The 14,532-nt window shown below is 55.9% G+C and overlaps 1 protein-coding gene across 1 annotated transcript in view; it reads right to left on the reverse strand.

Annotated features, from left to right (window-relative positions):
* Nucleotides 1-7,793: 7,793 nt before the first annotated feature.
* LRRC74A (leucine rich repeat containing 74A) overlaps nucleotides 7,794-14,532 on the reverse strand; it is a gene marked incomplete at both ends in the record, with an annotated part of 90,750 nt that continues 84,011 nt past the window's right edge. Inside the window, 1 exon segment of the mRNA XM_079913559.1 lies at nucleotides 7,794-7,905. Coding sequence (XP_079769685.1) covers nucleotides 7,794-7,905 — 112 coding nt within the window.

Below are 14,532 nucleotides of genomic sequence, written 5' to 3' on the forward strand. Positions count from 1 at the left end.
GGGAACACATGTAGATGACACAGAGTGACGTGGTAGGATTTGTGTTTCGAGGACAGGCTGGAGCTGGAAAGCAGTTGGCTCGGGAGCCGCCGCAGTGATCCATGTTTGAAATGACGAAGGCCTGAAATGGTACCTCGCACTCTGCGGCCTTGTCCGTGCCAGGCATCGCTCTCCTCTTTGCAAAGAGGAATGCACTTGATCACCGCAACAATCCTATAAAGTAGGTTCTATTATCCCCACTTTGCAGGCCAGGCAAGTGAGGCCCGGAGGGGTGAAGTAACATTCTCAAGTTCCCATATTGAAACAGGGAAGCCAGGACTCAGACTGGCCCCGGAGTCGGCGCTGAATGGAAAGGGCCCATCTGTCAGGATGGTGAAATGGGGCAGACTGGCAGGATGTGAAGAAGGAAGAGCCGGGCTGACTGGAAAGCTTTTGAGGGTGGTGGGCGTACGGGAGAGAGAGAAGTGAAAGATGAGGGTGAGGGCGCCCACTGGGTCAAACAGTGTCCCCCGCCCAAGAGTCACATGTACCAGGAGCCTGCAAATGTGACCTTATTTAGAAATAGGGTCTTTGCAGGTATAATCAAGGTGAGGCCATACTGGAGTAGTAGTGTGGACCCTAAGTCCAAAGACTAGTATCCTTGGGCTTCCCTGGTGGCGCAGTGGTTGAGAGTCCGCCTGCCGATGCAGGGGACACGGGTTTGTGCCCCGGTCCGGGAGGATCCCACATGCCGCAGAGCGGCTGGGCCCGTGATCCATGGCCGCTGAGCCTGCGCGTCCGGAGCCTGTGCTCCACAACGGGAGAGGCCACAACAGTGAGAGGCCTGCGTACCGCAAAAAAACAAAAAACAAAACAAAGACTAGTATCCTTATAAGAAGAAGGAAATACGGACACGGGCACAGAGAGACCTCCAGGGAAAGCTATGTGGTGATGGATGCAGCAGTCGGAGTAGTCAGCCTACAAGCCAAGGAACGCCAGGGATTGCTGGCTAACATCAGAAGCTGGAAGAGGCAAGGAAGGATCCTCCCCTAGCTCCTTCAGAGGAAGCACGGTCCTGCCGGCACCTTGATGTCAGACTTCTAGCCCCCAGACCTTGAGAGAATAAATGTCTGTGGTTTTAAGGCGCCCAGTCTGTGGTAATTTGTTACTGCAGCCTTGGGAAACAAATACAATCTCCCACTTCAAAGAAACTGAGAGGAGGACACTAGCATACCTAACTTGGTCAGGTAACATCCCAAACACAGAAGGAAAAGACAGGCATGATCCTCTAGGTGAGCCTTAAAAGAAGAATGTTGAGCTGGTCTGGGAGGCCCTTGAAAACAAAATTCTGACTGTGTAACCGTGAAAGGGCCTGATGAGAAGGAGAAGGGGAGGAGCCTAAGAGATGAAGTGCATCATCACAGAGCTGGCAGATGACCTCAGGCCGGAGAAGGACACATTCAAAGCTGGAGGAAGGACGCAGAACCAAGGGCAAGAATAAAGGAGCGTCTGAGATGGCAAGAATAGAACCCAGCCTGCTGCCCTCCGCATGGGGCTCAGGCTTGCAGAAAGGGCCAAGGGCAAAACAGTGTTTCAGAGGGTGGGGTGAAGGGAAAGTAGGGAGTTTTAAAAGTTTGGCTAGAATCAGGAAAACCTGCTTGGGGTGAGGGCTAGTTTAGCCTTCATGGATGACAGATAGACCCAGATGCTATTTGTCATTGATCGTCTCTGTAAAGATAACGGAATAGAAAGCACGGCTTTTTATTTTGTTTTTTCTTTTTAAATGAAAAGGGTAGCATAAATATTAGCGAGAGAAAACTGAAACCCAGGATTAGGGAGAGGACGTATCTATAAGAAGATGAGATCCCCGTCACAGGAGGCATTCAAGCAGAGGGTGGAGGAAGCTCTCATCCGGGGTGTTGTAGAGGCAATTTCTCTGAGACTTTATAGTGGACACGACTCACTGCCAGGCCTTCTGACCCTTGGTCCTCCCACACCATAGAGAAGGGAAGCTGGACGGTACCCTAGAGGCACTTTTACTTGGCTTTGGTGAAGAGACAGCAGAAAGATAGCATTGCTTCAGAGCCTTGGCTCAGACTGGGTAGTACCAGGCAAATCAGAGCCTTGTGATGTGGTGGTTTTCTTGCTATGAAGGTTCTGTGACCTGAAAAGTACAAACCTGAATTTTCAGCTTTTTAAATTACCAAGCACGGAATGCAACCCCCCCCCCATCACAAAAAATCCTGACCCTCCCGCATGTCGTGGCCCCCCACCCATCCCTGACCTTCAGCGCCTCCCAGTCTGTTCTTGGTGGCCTCACCGAGGAGCACAGCGGAGCAAGGCAGGGCTCTCTCCCCGGTGGCTGGCGGGGTGGCAGGGAGAGCGGGTGTCCTCTTTCTCCTGCTTTCCCTCCCTCCTCTGCCTCCCCTCTTTGTTCTCCTCCTGTCCCTCTCTCTGCCTTTAAGCCTGGCAGGATTAGCTGACAGGGATGAGCCGAGGCCAGCCCTCGCCTCCCCTGTCGTCTGTCTGTCCATCGAATGGGGGGACGGTGAGAACATTCGCATGATCTCTCAGGCCCCTGTATCCCTCCACCGCCCGCCCTCCAGGGTGCTCGGATTTCTGAGGCACGCCTGGGTCCGCTCCCAGTGTGTTGACTGCAGGTGGGGGGAAGGAGACAGAGACAGGTGCCCGTGGCTGAGGACGAGAATCTGCGTGACACTTTCTTTGACCTTGAGAAGGCCTTCCCCGCCCTACCTCTCAGGAGACTGGAGACGGAGATCTGGGCCTTGCCCCTTTGGCGCCGTCAGCCCGCAGGCAGCTTTCACACGTGCTCTAGCACAGTGGAGCCAAATTCCCTGCCTGAGGCCTGAGAGACAGGGCCGGGACGGGGGCATGGGGAGGGCGTGCCAGAGCCCACCTTGGGCTGAAGTACAGACAGCGGGGTGAGGCCTGCCTGGGCTGCTACTGTGTCCTGGGCCTCAGAGCCCCACTGCTGTCACCTCGATACACGCAGATGTCAGAGTCTCACCCCGCCTGCCCTTCCCTGGGCTGACAGCCTTTCTCTCCTGCTCTAACTTAAGATCCCTGGCGCCTCTTTTAGGCCACAGTGGAGCATCGCCTCACCTCTCTTGGCCCCAGCGCGTGACGCGAGAGGCCGGGTCAGGTAGTCATGCCACCACCTGCTCCAGCCTTTAGGGAGAAGAGCCTCCGACTTGCTCCAGTCTCTGGCCTCTTTCAAGTTCCCTTCCTTTTTTTCTCCAAGATCAAACAAATAAACCTGTTGTTTATTCTTTTTATACATTTAATACACGGCTGAAGAAAAGAAGCAAAAAGGCTCTAATAAGATCACCACCTAGAAAAGTCACTATGAACATTTTGGTGTATATTATTTTTTCTCTCTCCCCCCAGACACTGAGGATTCATCAGTGACAAGTCAGGTAGGGCTCCCACCCTTTAAAGGCTTACATGTCAGTGGGAAAAATTACACATAACCTATATAACATCTACTGACAAGCAAGGCAGAATTCTCCTGTATGCTCCCTCTCTCCTCTGCCTGCATCTCTCCTGCCATTGATTTCCTCCCCAGAAGCCTTCCTTTTCTTTCACACGTCTACTCTGTGGCAGGAAGAGGCTTTGTATGTAACGTGAGGTGCCGGACACACGTCTGGGGTAGGGTCTGTCCTGGGCGGGGAGAACACAGGCCCCTACCCCGTCCGAGGCAGGATTCGCCTGGCTCCTTGTCTAGAGCGCTCAAGGCTGCTCGTACCCCACGCCGCTGGGGATCAGAGCAGCTACATCGCAGCATGGGGAAGGAAGGGCCCCTGCAGATGCGCCCCGTGGGCCCAGCCATGGCGATGGCCCAGCCAGCGGCCAGGACCCAGTCGGCTCCCAAGGTGCCGGGCAGGGGTGGGGAACTTCCATTGCTCTTTCTTGCCTCCCAGGTGGTGTGAAGTTTTCAATTTTCTCTCGCTAATATTTGTGGTGTGAAGGAGAAGGAGGTGACGAGGAAGGCAGGGAAAGGGAGCCGGGAGGGGAGGAGGGGAGAAGAACCACCAGCCTTGTTGCTACAGCAACCACACATGTGAGCCAGCTGCTGTCACCATGGAAACAAGGGGAGCCTGCTCAGAGGCTGCGCTGTCTCAGGGGAGACACAATTTTTGACAAAAAATACCCTTTGATAAAAATAAAGAAAAAACAATGAAAGCCACCCTCTCCGGGATTCGGGGGCACTGCCGAATGAGGTGACAAAGGAAAGGAGGGGGCTGGGCTGTGGGGCGGGAGGCTGCAGGCCAGGCGCTTCTGCCAGCTGCAGAGAGTTGCCGAGTCAGTGTTTTAGAGCCAAGGGGGCCCTCGGAGATCACCCCCCACTTGATGGATGAGGGAGAGAGGCCCAGGGAGGGAGGCAGGCAGCCCACTCAGGGTCCCAGGGCACGAGGAAGCAGCTCAGGGAAACCCAGGGCCTCTTGGGAGAAGGGAAGGGACATGCTGGCTCCAGGGGTGGCGGACTGCACGTAGCCTGTGGGGCTCCTCTTGAGCCAGTGCCTGGAGACTGGGGGGAAGAGAGACACAAATGGCCAAGTTCAAGCCCCTTTTGCTGGGGTAGGGAGTGTGGCAGGCGTTCTGGCCTCTTTCTTCCTCGCCCTGTCCTTGGCATTCCCTGCCAAGCTCGGCTTCCCAGGGTTTTGGCTGTCTCTCAGGGGACCAGGCCCCGGTGAGTCCCCACAAGCAGGGCTGGAGAGAAATTGCCAGCCAGAGACCACAAGGGAGCCTCTTAGTCTAAAGACAGGACGGGAGAAAGGGCGGAAACACCCAGAGAAGGATGTGCTGCTGTCCTCTCCAGGGAAAGCCTCACCGGCCCAATGCATCAGAATGACGGAGGCAGGGCAGCGAGGCACGTTCGCGGGGCACTTGGTTCTACGCTAGATTTTTGGCCAGAAGGAGATGCTCTTGGTAAAGGGTCAAGTCCTGGGAAGATCAATCAAGACACAGTCAGTACAGGAAGGTGAGGGCTTAAAAAAAATCAGGGCTTTAATACAAGGGTTTCTGAACTGCAGGTTCTTTGTAGTACAGCTGGGCCCCTGGCCACAGAGAGAGGCAAAGGGTGGGCTCTGAGTGCCCTCCTATTTCACCTGGAGCTTCTCTGCTGCTCTCTCTTTTACATGTTTCTTTTTTCACATAGTACTTTCCCAAATGTTGTCTCATGTGCTCCCCTCTGACAACACGGAGAAGTGGATGTGCCCATCCCCACTGTAAAGAGGACACAGGCTCAGAGAGGTCAAGCCCCTCTCCCAAGGTCACGCAGCTCAGAGAAGCGGAGCAAGAATTCAAAGCCCAGCGCCAGAACAGGACGCCAACCCCGTTTCACAGGAAGGGACGATGAGACACAACAGAAGGCACGTTCCTACTCAGGCTCTCTCCTGACCGCTCCTTAAGGAGAACAGAGGCCAGACGATGACGAGATGCTGTCCCAGGGCCCGTGGCAGTGGCACAGGAAGGCTCAGGTCAAGGACACATTTGGGGGAAGTGATCTTGCCGCCTCTTTGTCCTGGAGCTCCCTCTCCTCTCTCCTTGGGGTCTTTGTGGGACCTCAGCCGGGGGCCCCATAACGAAGGGTGAAGGTCGGAGGGGCAGCAGGGCCTGGGAGGCGGGGACTCTGCCCTCACCCTCCAGGAGAGCCTCTTGCCTCCTGTCAGCTGCCCTTCACAGCTCCCCCCCCCCCCCCCCCCGCCGTCAGCCTCTAAGGCGGAGACCACGTGGGTGAGTTGCCATGGAAACTGCGGAGTTCTATTCGAAAGCCAGGCGTGGTGTAATCTGAGCTGGGGTGGGGGGGAAGGGTGGGGGGGAAGGGTGGGGGGGCTGGGTACCGAGGTGGGGCAACTACACCTGTTTGGCTGATGTCCTCCAGGCTCCCCTCTTATCACCAGGAACTGTTTTAAGGTTTCACCACCGGCTCTTTCCCGTAAATCACCTGCCGCCCGCGGTCCCGCGGCCACTGCCCTCTTTCCCCACGCCCATTTGTAATCTCAGGCAGTAGCCCCACAGGGCCTGCCCTGATTCCCCAGAGAAGGAGCCGATTATCCCCGTTATACAACACAGGGTGGCAAAAACACAAGAGAGATCATTTTTGCCATACAAGGGGCTGGACGGAACCTCAGGGATTATCAACATTGCAGGGGGTGTGCGTGGGAAGGAGGGGGAGTGTCCGGGACGTGGTGCTCCAGAGATGGGAACCCGAACCCACCCCTCCCTTCCCCACCTGGTTCAACAGCAAGAATTCTGGCGCTGGCCGAGCACTGACCCAGGAACCAGGAAGGCTCGGAGTCGGACCCAAGGGGGAGCAGTGGGCTTGCGGTGGCCTCAGAATTTCCCCCTAAGCACACCCAGGCCCTCTCTATTCCCTGCTCGTGCCTGGTTTGCAGGTTGGCTTGGTCTTACCAGCTGTCACTCTGCTATGCCACACCCCCCACCCCAAATGATAGCAGAGGAGTTAAGAATTTTGCTTCTCCACCTTGCTGTGTGACTTGGGGCAAATTGCCTAGCCTTGCTGAGCCTCAACTTCCAGCCACAGAGATTAAAAAAAAAAAAAGAACCGCCTCATAAGGTTGCTGGGGATTGAAAGGAGACAATGCATTCAAAGTGCTTAGCATAGCACCTGGTGTCAACCAAAATAGAAGTATGATTACTATTATTATCCATCCATCAACACCCAGAACAAACCCATCTCCTGCACGCAGCCTTCTTTCTCTAAGGAGAGAAAACTGGCGCTTAGGTAGGAGCAGCCATCGAGTGCCAAGCGCTTCCTCTGCGTTCTCTCCCTGGTTCTCACCACTGCCCTGGGAGGGAGGTGCCCTTTTACTATCCCCATTGTACAGACGTGGACACTGAGGTGCAGAGTGATTGGCTACTAAGAAGTAGGGTCAACATTCACGCTCAGCCTGTCTGGTCTCAAAGCCTCACGCTTTTCCTAGTGCAACGTGCCCCTCATACACGGAACAACCCTCCCCCAGTTTCCTTCCAGCTCGAAGCAGGTTATTACCCCTTCTGATTTCTTTCTTGCCTTCTCACCTGTACTCACCAGGGCAGAGAGTAAGGAGGTAAGCAGAGCCAGGGAAGGTCAGGATTCAGACATTCCCTGCTCCACTGGCAGCATACGCAGCAGGGAGCTGGGAGCCAGGTGGGGCGTTTGGAAGAAGCAGGTGGCCTGGCATAGGAACCCCAGGTAGGGAGAGGGTTCCAGGTGCCCTAGGGGTTGTCGGGACGCCGAGACAGACTCTCTCCAGCCTACTCTGATTTTCTGCTCAGCTCTGACCTTGGTCTCTGGACCCCAATCCCCCAGATCAGGGCTGGGGAGGGCATGATGGATGACCTTGACCTGGCTTTGTCTGTCTGGGGACTCAGAGTGTCTCCTTTAAGTGAAGAAGAGATAGAGAAGAGAAGGTGGAGGATAAGAGGGGAGAGAAAGGAGAAGCAGGAGGGAAGGAGGAGGAGGGAGGAAATGGAGAGGGGGAGGGAAGAGAAGCTGCTGGAGGAGAGGGTGGAGGGAAGGACACAGGGGAGGGAGGGAGGTGGGAGGGAGGACTGCCTGCCAAGTGTGATTCTGAGCTCGGAGGAAGAAGAAAGGATGAGAAAGCAAGAAATCGGCTTCAAGGGAAGGATGAAAGGGGGAGGGAACAGAGAAAGGGCGAGAAAGTGAATGAGGGAGAGAGAAAGCTGGGGGGAAGGAAATGAAAGGATGGGGAGAGGCCGAGGGGAGAGAGATGAACAAAGATGAGATTGAGCAGCTGCTCCGTCCTCCCTCCTGCCAAGTGAAGGCCTCAGAGCGCCGCGAGTGGCTGAATGAACTGGGAGCCAGCCATGCTCGGTCTCGGTGGCTCCTGCTCGGCACCAAATCCTTCCTGGCTCAGCAGTTTCAGCAGTTTCCACGGCCTGAAAGGGGGGGAGGGCGGGGCGACGGCACACCATCCTCCACCATCCACTCTTTTTCTGGGGCAGCATCTTCTCTGAGGTCCCAAAGAACCTCCCAGGTCTCTATGGCTGGTGCCTGTCCCCAGAGTTCTCCCAGGTGCTCTGTCCTGGACAACCCGTCTAGAACCTTCCAAAGAGGCAGAAATCGGTTGCTGTGCTGAGGGGAGAGCAGGTGTGCATGCAGCCCAAGGAGTTCCCCCTTCTCTCACTGCTGAAACCTGACACCTTAGGAGGCAGCGCCCAGCGACTGGGTCCACTTTAATAAAAGAACGGAAATGTACCGCCATCTTAGCCGGAACTCAGCAGGTTACGTGTTTTTTTATATACTTAAAAAAAAATTAATTAATCTTTGGCTGAGTTGGGTCTTTGTTGCTGCGTGTGGGCCTTCTCTAGTTGCGGCGAGCAGGGGCTACTCTTCCCTGCGGTGCGTGGGCTTCTCTTGTTGTGGAGCACGGGCTCTAGACATAGAGGCTTCAGTAGTTGAGCCTCACGGGCTCTAGAGCGCAGGCTCAGTAGCTGTGGCGCACGGGCGTAGTTGCTTCGTGGCATGTGGGATCTTCCCGGACGAGGGTACGAACCTGTGTCCCCTGCACTGGCAGGCGGATTCTTAACAGCTGCGCCACCAGGGAAGCCCAGGTTACATGTTTTATCTCATCCAATCCTCACAGCAACCCTAAGACGTCCATACTATTATATTTTCCAGAAGGGGAAAGGAGAGCTAAGGAGGTCTGGTTACTTGCCCAGCTCACGCTGGGGAGGGACCTGGGACATCTGACTGGTGGGGACAGAGGTCATGGTCCTCCTGGGGTTTAAATCCAGGGCAGGGGCTGAGGCTGGAGGACACGGGTACAGGGTGGGCAGCTCTGAGGGGCCATGGAGGAGCTAATGGTCTGTGATGATTCGGGCAGGTCTTGGAAGTCTCTGTTCCTCAGTTTCCCCATCTCACATCACCATTGCTGTAGGAACATGCAAGGGGAGGAGCTGGCTAGAGGAGCCAGGGCACAAAGTCAGTGAGGCACTCTTTGAGGGTAGTGTCCACTTGCAGGGAGGAAGATCTGGCCATGTGGAAGGAAAGCTGTGTAAATAACATCGCCTTCCCACCAGCGTCACCAGCATCTCCAGGGAAGGCTGGTTGGGTGGTAATATAGCCCTGCTTTCATGGGGCTTCTAGGAACCTTTCTCTAAAGGGCTTTGATCTATGGGCGCACACACACACACACACACACACACACACGCACGTGCGCGCCATTCTTATCTTCACAGCCACCTTCCATGACACATAAAGTATGCCTGGCTTTATTTTATGAGACTGGAGGAAGCCAAGGTCACTCAACTGGCAGCAGGGAGAGCAGATACCGCCTGGATGCAAGGGCAGTGCGATAAAGTTTCTGCCCTCAAGGTACCCAGTGGACTCTCAGGGGAACAGCAGGCACTCAGCGCCCACTCTGCACCCAGGCCCCATCCCATCTCCCACCTCCACAATGCCCGACGGTCATCCCTCAGACCCTGCGGGTGCCATTGCTCCCTTGGCACCACCCAGCAGCCTCTCTGAGGCCCTCTCCAACCTGAGTGAGGATCTGTGCCTGCCCCCTCCCACTCCAGGGCCCTGATAGATTCCCCTGTCACTTTCAGTCAGGGTCCATGTTACAGTGCGGGTTTGGAAAAGGGCTTCCCCTCCTCCTCCCCCGCCCTCTGCCCAGATGGCAGCTCCCCTTCCCCAGGGACCAGGGATGCAGCAGCTCTTGTAGCCTGTGGTTACCATGGCAATGGCCTTCGCTTAGGTTTCCGTGGGGGCGGTGAGGGAGGATGTCACGGAGGGTGCGTGCGCGCGCGCATGTGCACCCATTTTCAGCTCCAGGTGAGGGGGGCTCAGGGATTGGGATCCCCTCCTCCTTGAGTGGGGCCCGTCTCTCCTCCCAGCTCAGTCCCAGCCAGCTCAGCTGCATCCCGGTGGCAGGGAAGATTGCACAACAGACAGAGGACACTGGAGGGAAGAAGGATGATCCAGGAGGAAAGCTGGAGGGGAAGGGTGGAGATGGGCATCTGTACAGTTGTCCAAGGTGGAGGGGCTGGATGGATGTGGAGTGGGATATGCAGGAAGGAGGGAGCCAGGGCAGCAGAGTGGGCACAGCGAAGGATCCAGATCCTCAGAGGGGAAGACCCGGGAAGGGGTGGGCCCCTTATTTCTGCCGTCTACAAACCACCCCCACCCTGGGGGCGTGGGTGTCTCCTGCTGCGCTTCCCCAGCAGAGAGAAGGCCCCTCTGCTCCTCCAACATGATCTCTAATTTCCGGCAGACATTTGAGGTCCCTGACATCTGCATAATGTGGGCCAGTCTCTTAGCAACGGGGAACAGCTGTCTGGCATTTCCAAGATTAAACTGTAACTATACACGGTCCTTGCCAGGGGGAGGGGGAGGGAGACGGGGATAAACACTGCCTCCTGGCATTTTCAGACTCATTTAGCTTTTATTCATTTCCTGCCTCCAGTAAAGAGGCCAGGGATTCAGGCTGGGCCAGGCTGTTCCCGCCCCTGCCTCCGACGCCACTGTTGCTGAGGTTGCAGATGGCTTTTCACCCAGATCTGTTCGCTGGGGAGGGGAGAGGGATAAGGGACAGCACTAGCCATTTTGGGTTTTATTGTATTTATTTTATGTAGGTGGAGTGATCCTGGCACGCGCAGGGTAGGTGCAGCCCAGGAAGAAAGGATGTGTGGTCCATCGGTAAAAACCCTCAAGGCGGCTCCAGCCTGGTTTAATTCCATCCAGCTCCATTGCTAATAGCTGCGTGACCTTGGGCCAAATCCCTTTATCTGTCTACACCGCCATCTCCCCACCTGTAAAAGGAGATAATTCTACCACCCCCAGGGTTGCGGTGAAGATAAAATGAACCTGCGCTCAGGCAACAGAGCCCTGATTAATCATGGTGCCTTTCTCTTCCTCTGCTCAGCCTCCAGCCCGCCCGTCATCCGTGGTAACCACCTCAGGCTCTGCTATGGGGCAGAGGCACACACAGTCCGTTTCCCTGGGAGCCACCTTGAAATCCTGTTCCCTGGAGCCCCAGGCAATGACACTTTAGCACCAGTAGGACTTAAGCCGAATTCAGCAGTCCCCAGCAGGGCCCTGGGGAGGTGTCCTCAGCCCCTGGCCTCCTTGGGCCTGGGCAGCTCCTATGTCCCAACCCCTCCACCGCTGGCTCCTGCCATCTGGCCCCAGCTCCTGAACTCGTGAGTGCAGTGTTTTGGTTTTGCAGCAAGAAGGAAAAATTGAAGGGCGGGTGTGGGGAGGAGAGAGGAAAGGGAGGAGGAGGGAAAAACCCTTGAGCGGCCTGTGCTGGCCAGTTCCAGGAATGTGTTCTCGGACGTCGGTGCCAAAGCAGTGACCCAGGCGAGGCAGCCAGGCCGGGAGAAGGGAGAGGCCGGCTCCAGGGCGAGAGCTCGCCTCTTTCCCCCACCCCAGCCGCCTCTGCTGACTCATCTCGGCTCCAGCTGGCAGGAGCCTTTTCTGGGGATGGCGGTTGCTAAGATTCCACGAAGATGACTGATTGCTTCTCGTTGAGCTTGGTGAAAACATGTTTGTAGACTGCACACAAACACACGCGCCCACTACCGTGTATACCTGCACATGTGTGTTTTATGCCCAAATGTGCGTCTGCACACAGAGCACCGAACTTGCTTACTGTTCCCAATGCCCTTGTGACACTTAGGTGCCGATGCCACACACGTGTGTGGACCAGCTCTGGGCCCCCAGAAGGGCGGAGACGCAGCAGGTCTTCCTCGGCCAGTAACTCGGGCAGTGGGGAAGCCGCCAGTGTCTGGGCCAGCTTTAATCTGAAGGCGTTTTCAGGTTGCCCTGAACACATTCTTGGCCCCTGTCCCTCCTCCCCTCCCTGGGTTTCTTGGTTGCCTTCATTCTGCTGTAATGATCTAATCTTCCCTTCTCCCTCTGCCTGCCAGGGTTTTGATGTCTGCTGTTCCAGGCACTCAGCTGGGAGCTGGAAGGCTCTAGAGCTGGATTCCTGGCCTGGACCTGATGCCCCAGGGAGCTCCTGGGGGTCCCCAGTGGCTCTTTTACCCCAGGAGAGAGGGGACTGCAGTGAGGACCCCTGGATGGAACGCGCTGGGTCTTTCTCTGGGCTCCGCTGCCGGCAGGAATCCAGGCGATGTTCTTTCCTGCTCTGTGCTAGGCCCAGAGCCTTGCCTGGAGTGGCCCGATGGCTCGGGGGTCAGCCTGAAGCCCTGGATGCCCCGCCTCTGGTTGCCAGCACCGTGTGTGAGCTTGGTCACATTGGGCTCCCGCTGCCTCGGTTCCCCCCACCCGCTGGGCTGAAATTGGACTCCTTGCGGAGTCTGCCAGGGTTTTACTGCGACAGGGCTTGGCAGGCGCTCGGGCACCAGGCAAGGTTGTTTGTCACGGGTTCTTGCAGGGGTGGAGGGGCAGGCGGCCCCGTGCCAGCGCGGAGCCCACGCGCTTCCTCTCGCCAGCTCTGCCCGGCTCAGGCTCAAGTGTGGCTTCTTGACAGGGACCCACCCTGGGGGCCAGATCCCACGAGCGAGTGCTGTCTGCCGTGATTCAGAGGCGGTTGCTAAGGAAGGCCTGGTACCCGGCCTAGAGGGTTGAGCTGTGGCCAGCCTGGATTCGGCAGGCTTGGCGAGGCTCCCACCAGCCACAGGAAAAATATTCTCGTCTGAGCGCAGGGTCCTCTGTCCTAAAATGAAGACAAGGCCGGCTCCATGGTTCCTGCTGATTTTGACATATGATGATGCAGGGCAGGGGTGGAAATGAAGAGAGTAAAGCAAATGATAAAAGTTAAAAGGAGCTGCATCAGTCTGCTGCCTAACGCTCCTGGCCAGCGGGATTCCAGCAAGCCCACCTCGGCCGGAGACCGCTGCTGGGACCCAGAGTTTACCCTCTGGGCTTCCCAGCTCATGAGCTTCCTTTTTCATTGATTTACCCTGTAATTCCCAAACCTGACAAAACAGATAGAAGCTCTAGCCTCCTCCTGGTGAAAATAAGGCAGGTTGAGGGGTGCCGGCTTTGTCCCACGGCTGGAATCGGGGGCATGGGCGGGCTATTTTCCAGATAAGGAAATGGAGGTGCAGAGATGTTAAGAAGCATCTAGTAAGTAATAGGGCCAGGATTCCAGCCACAGAAGTTTGTCTCCAGAGCCCGGCCCTTAACCACTTTCCTTCATCGTCTCCCCGTGACTGTCATGTCCCAGGTTGGCACAGCGACACCACGTGTCCCCACCTTCCCCTCTGTTGTCATAGGCCGTAGAGGAAATAAGCGTTCCCGTAGTCCACTTCCAACACCGCTTCCACCTCTGCCCTCCAGTGAGCCCACGTGTCAGCCTTACATGAGATAAGCTTCATGGCCAATTTTATTACCTTGTTCACTGCTGAGTGGCCCGAGGCATATGATTTAGCCCCTTGGACTTTTCTCCTCCCCTTCTGTATAGCGAGAGGCCTATGGGACCGCCGCGTTCCTTTGCTGCTCTGACATGCAACAACTCTTAGAAACTCCTTCATCTAGGACTCCCAAGCACAAAGCTACAGATGCTACTGATATGCCTGGTCTCACACACGCAAACACACATACACACACACGCGCAGACACATATAGGTGCAAAATCTTGAGCAGACACTGGAAATAAGGCAGGGCTTCTGGGAGTCTTGTATGTTTGTTGTATTTTTTATGCTAGGAATGATCAGGGAGCAGCCGTGAGCAAATATTTAATAGCTGGGGTCTCACACACCTGTACAGTTATCACAAGCTCGCTCAGCCAGTGTTGCGTGCTATGCACACACACACAAGTGTTCTCGTTCTTAAGTCTTGTCTTCCTGCCTAGACCTAGACCGTAACGCCTTTGGGAGCAGGATGCATCTGGTGTCTCCCTTATATTGCCTGGCACAGTGCAGCTTCCAGTGGGTGATCAGTTTGTATTTGTGCTTTGATGCATAAAGGAAGGACAGTGGGTGATTTATGCTAACAGAATTTTTTAGTTCGATGCACCCACCACACCTGTGATACCTTCAGTAGCCATTACCCAGACCAAACCCCTCAACCCCCTATCTCAGCCGGCTCCTCACTTCCACCCCTGCATCCCCTGCTTTTCCTGGGCCTCTTCCCGTCCCCTGCCTTCCTTTTCCATCTCACCCATGGGGCTTTGAGTCACTCACAGAGCTACTGCTCTCTTCCCCCCCTCAACCGCTTTGATTTTCCTTTCCAGGGAAGAGCTAGGTGGTGGTCTCTGCGTGGCTGTCAGAGACAGAAGGGCTTGGAGCTGGAGGGGCTGAGCCCCAGGCCTGCGGGGGACGCCCGCCCCTCTTCATTTTGACATTCCCTCCCTTGAGGCCCACCTGGAGAACCAGAAGTGCCAGAAGTGTAACTCGACCTCTGGGAGCTGCCGAGTGAGCCCACAGCTGTCCTCAGGTGGGTGGAGCCTGAGGAAATTAAAATGCTCCAAGTCCTTCCACTGCAATACCCAGGGCCTCCAGTGTGCGGAGCCTCAGGATTTAGAGGCTGGAATAGGTGAGGACAAGAAAACATATTTCCTCCCGCCTCCCTCCATGGCCGGAAGAGGATGGGAC

This window comes from Stenella coeruleoalba (genome assembly GCF_951394435.1).
Source record: "Stenella coeruleoalba genome assembly, chromosome: 2".
NCBI lineage: Eukaryota > Metazoa > Chordata > Mammalia > Artiodactyla > Delphinidae > Stenella > Stenella coeruleoalba.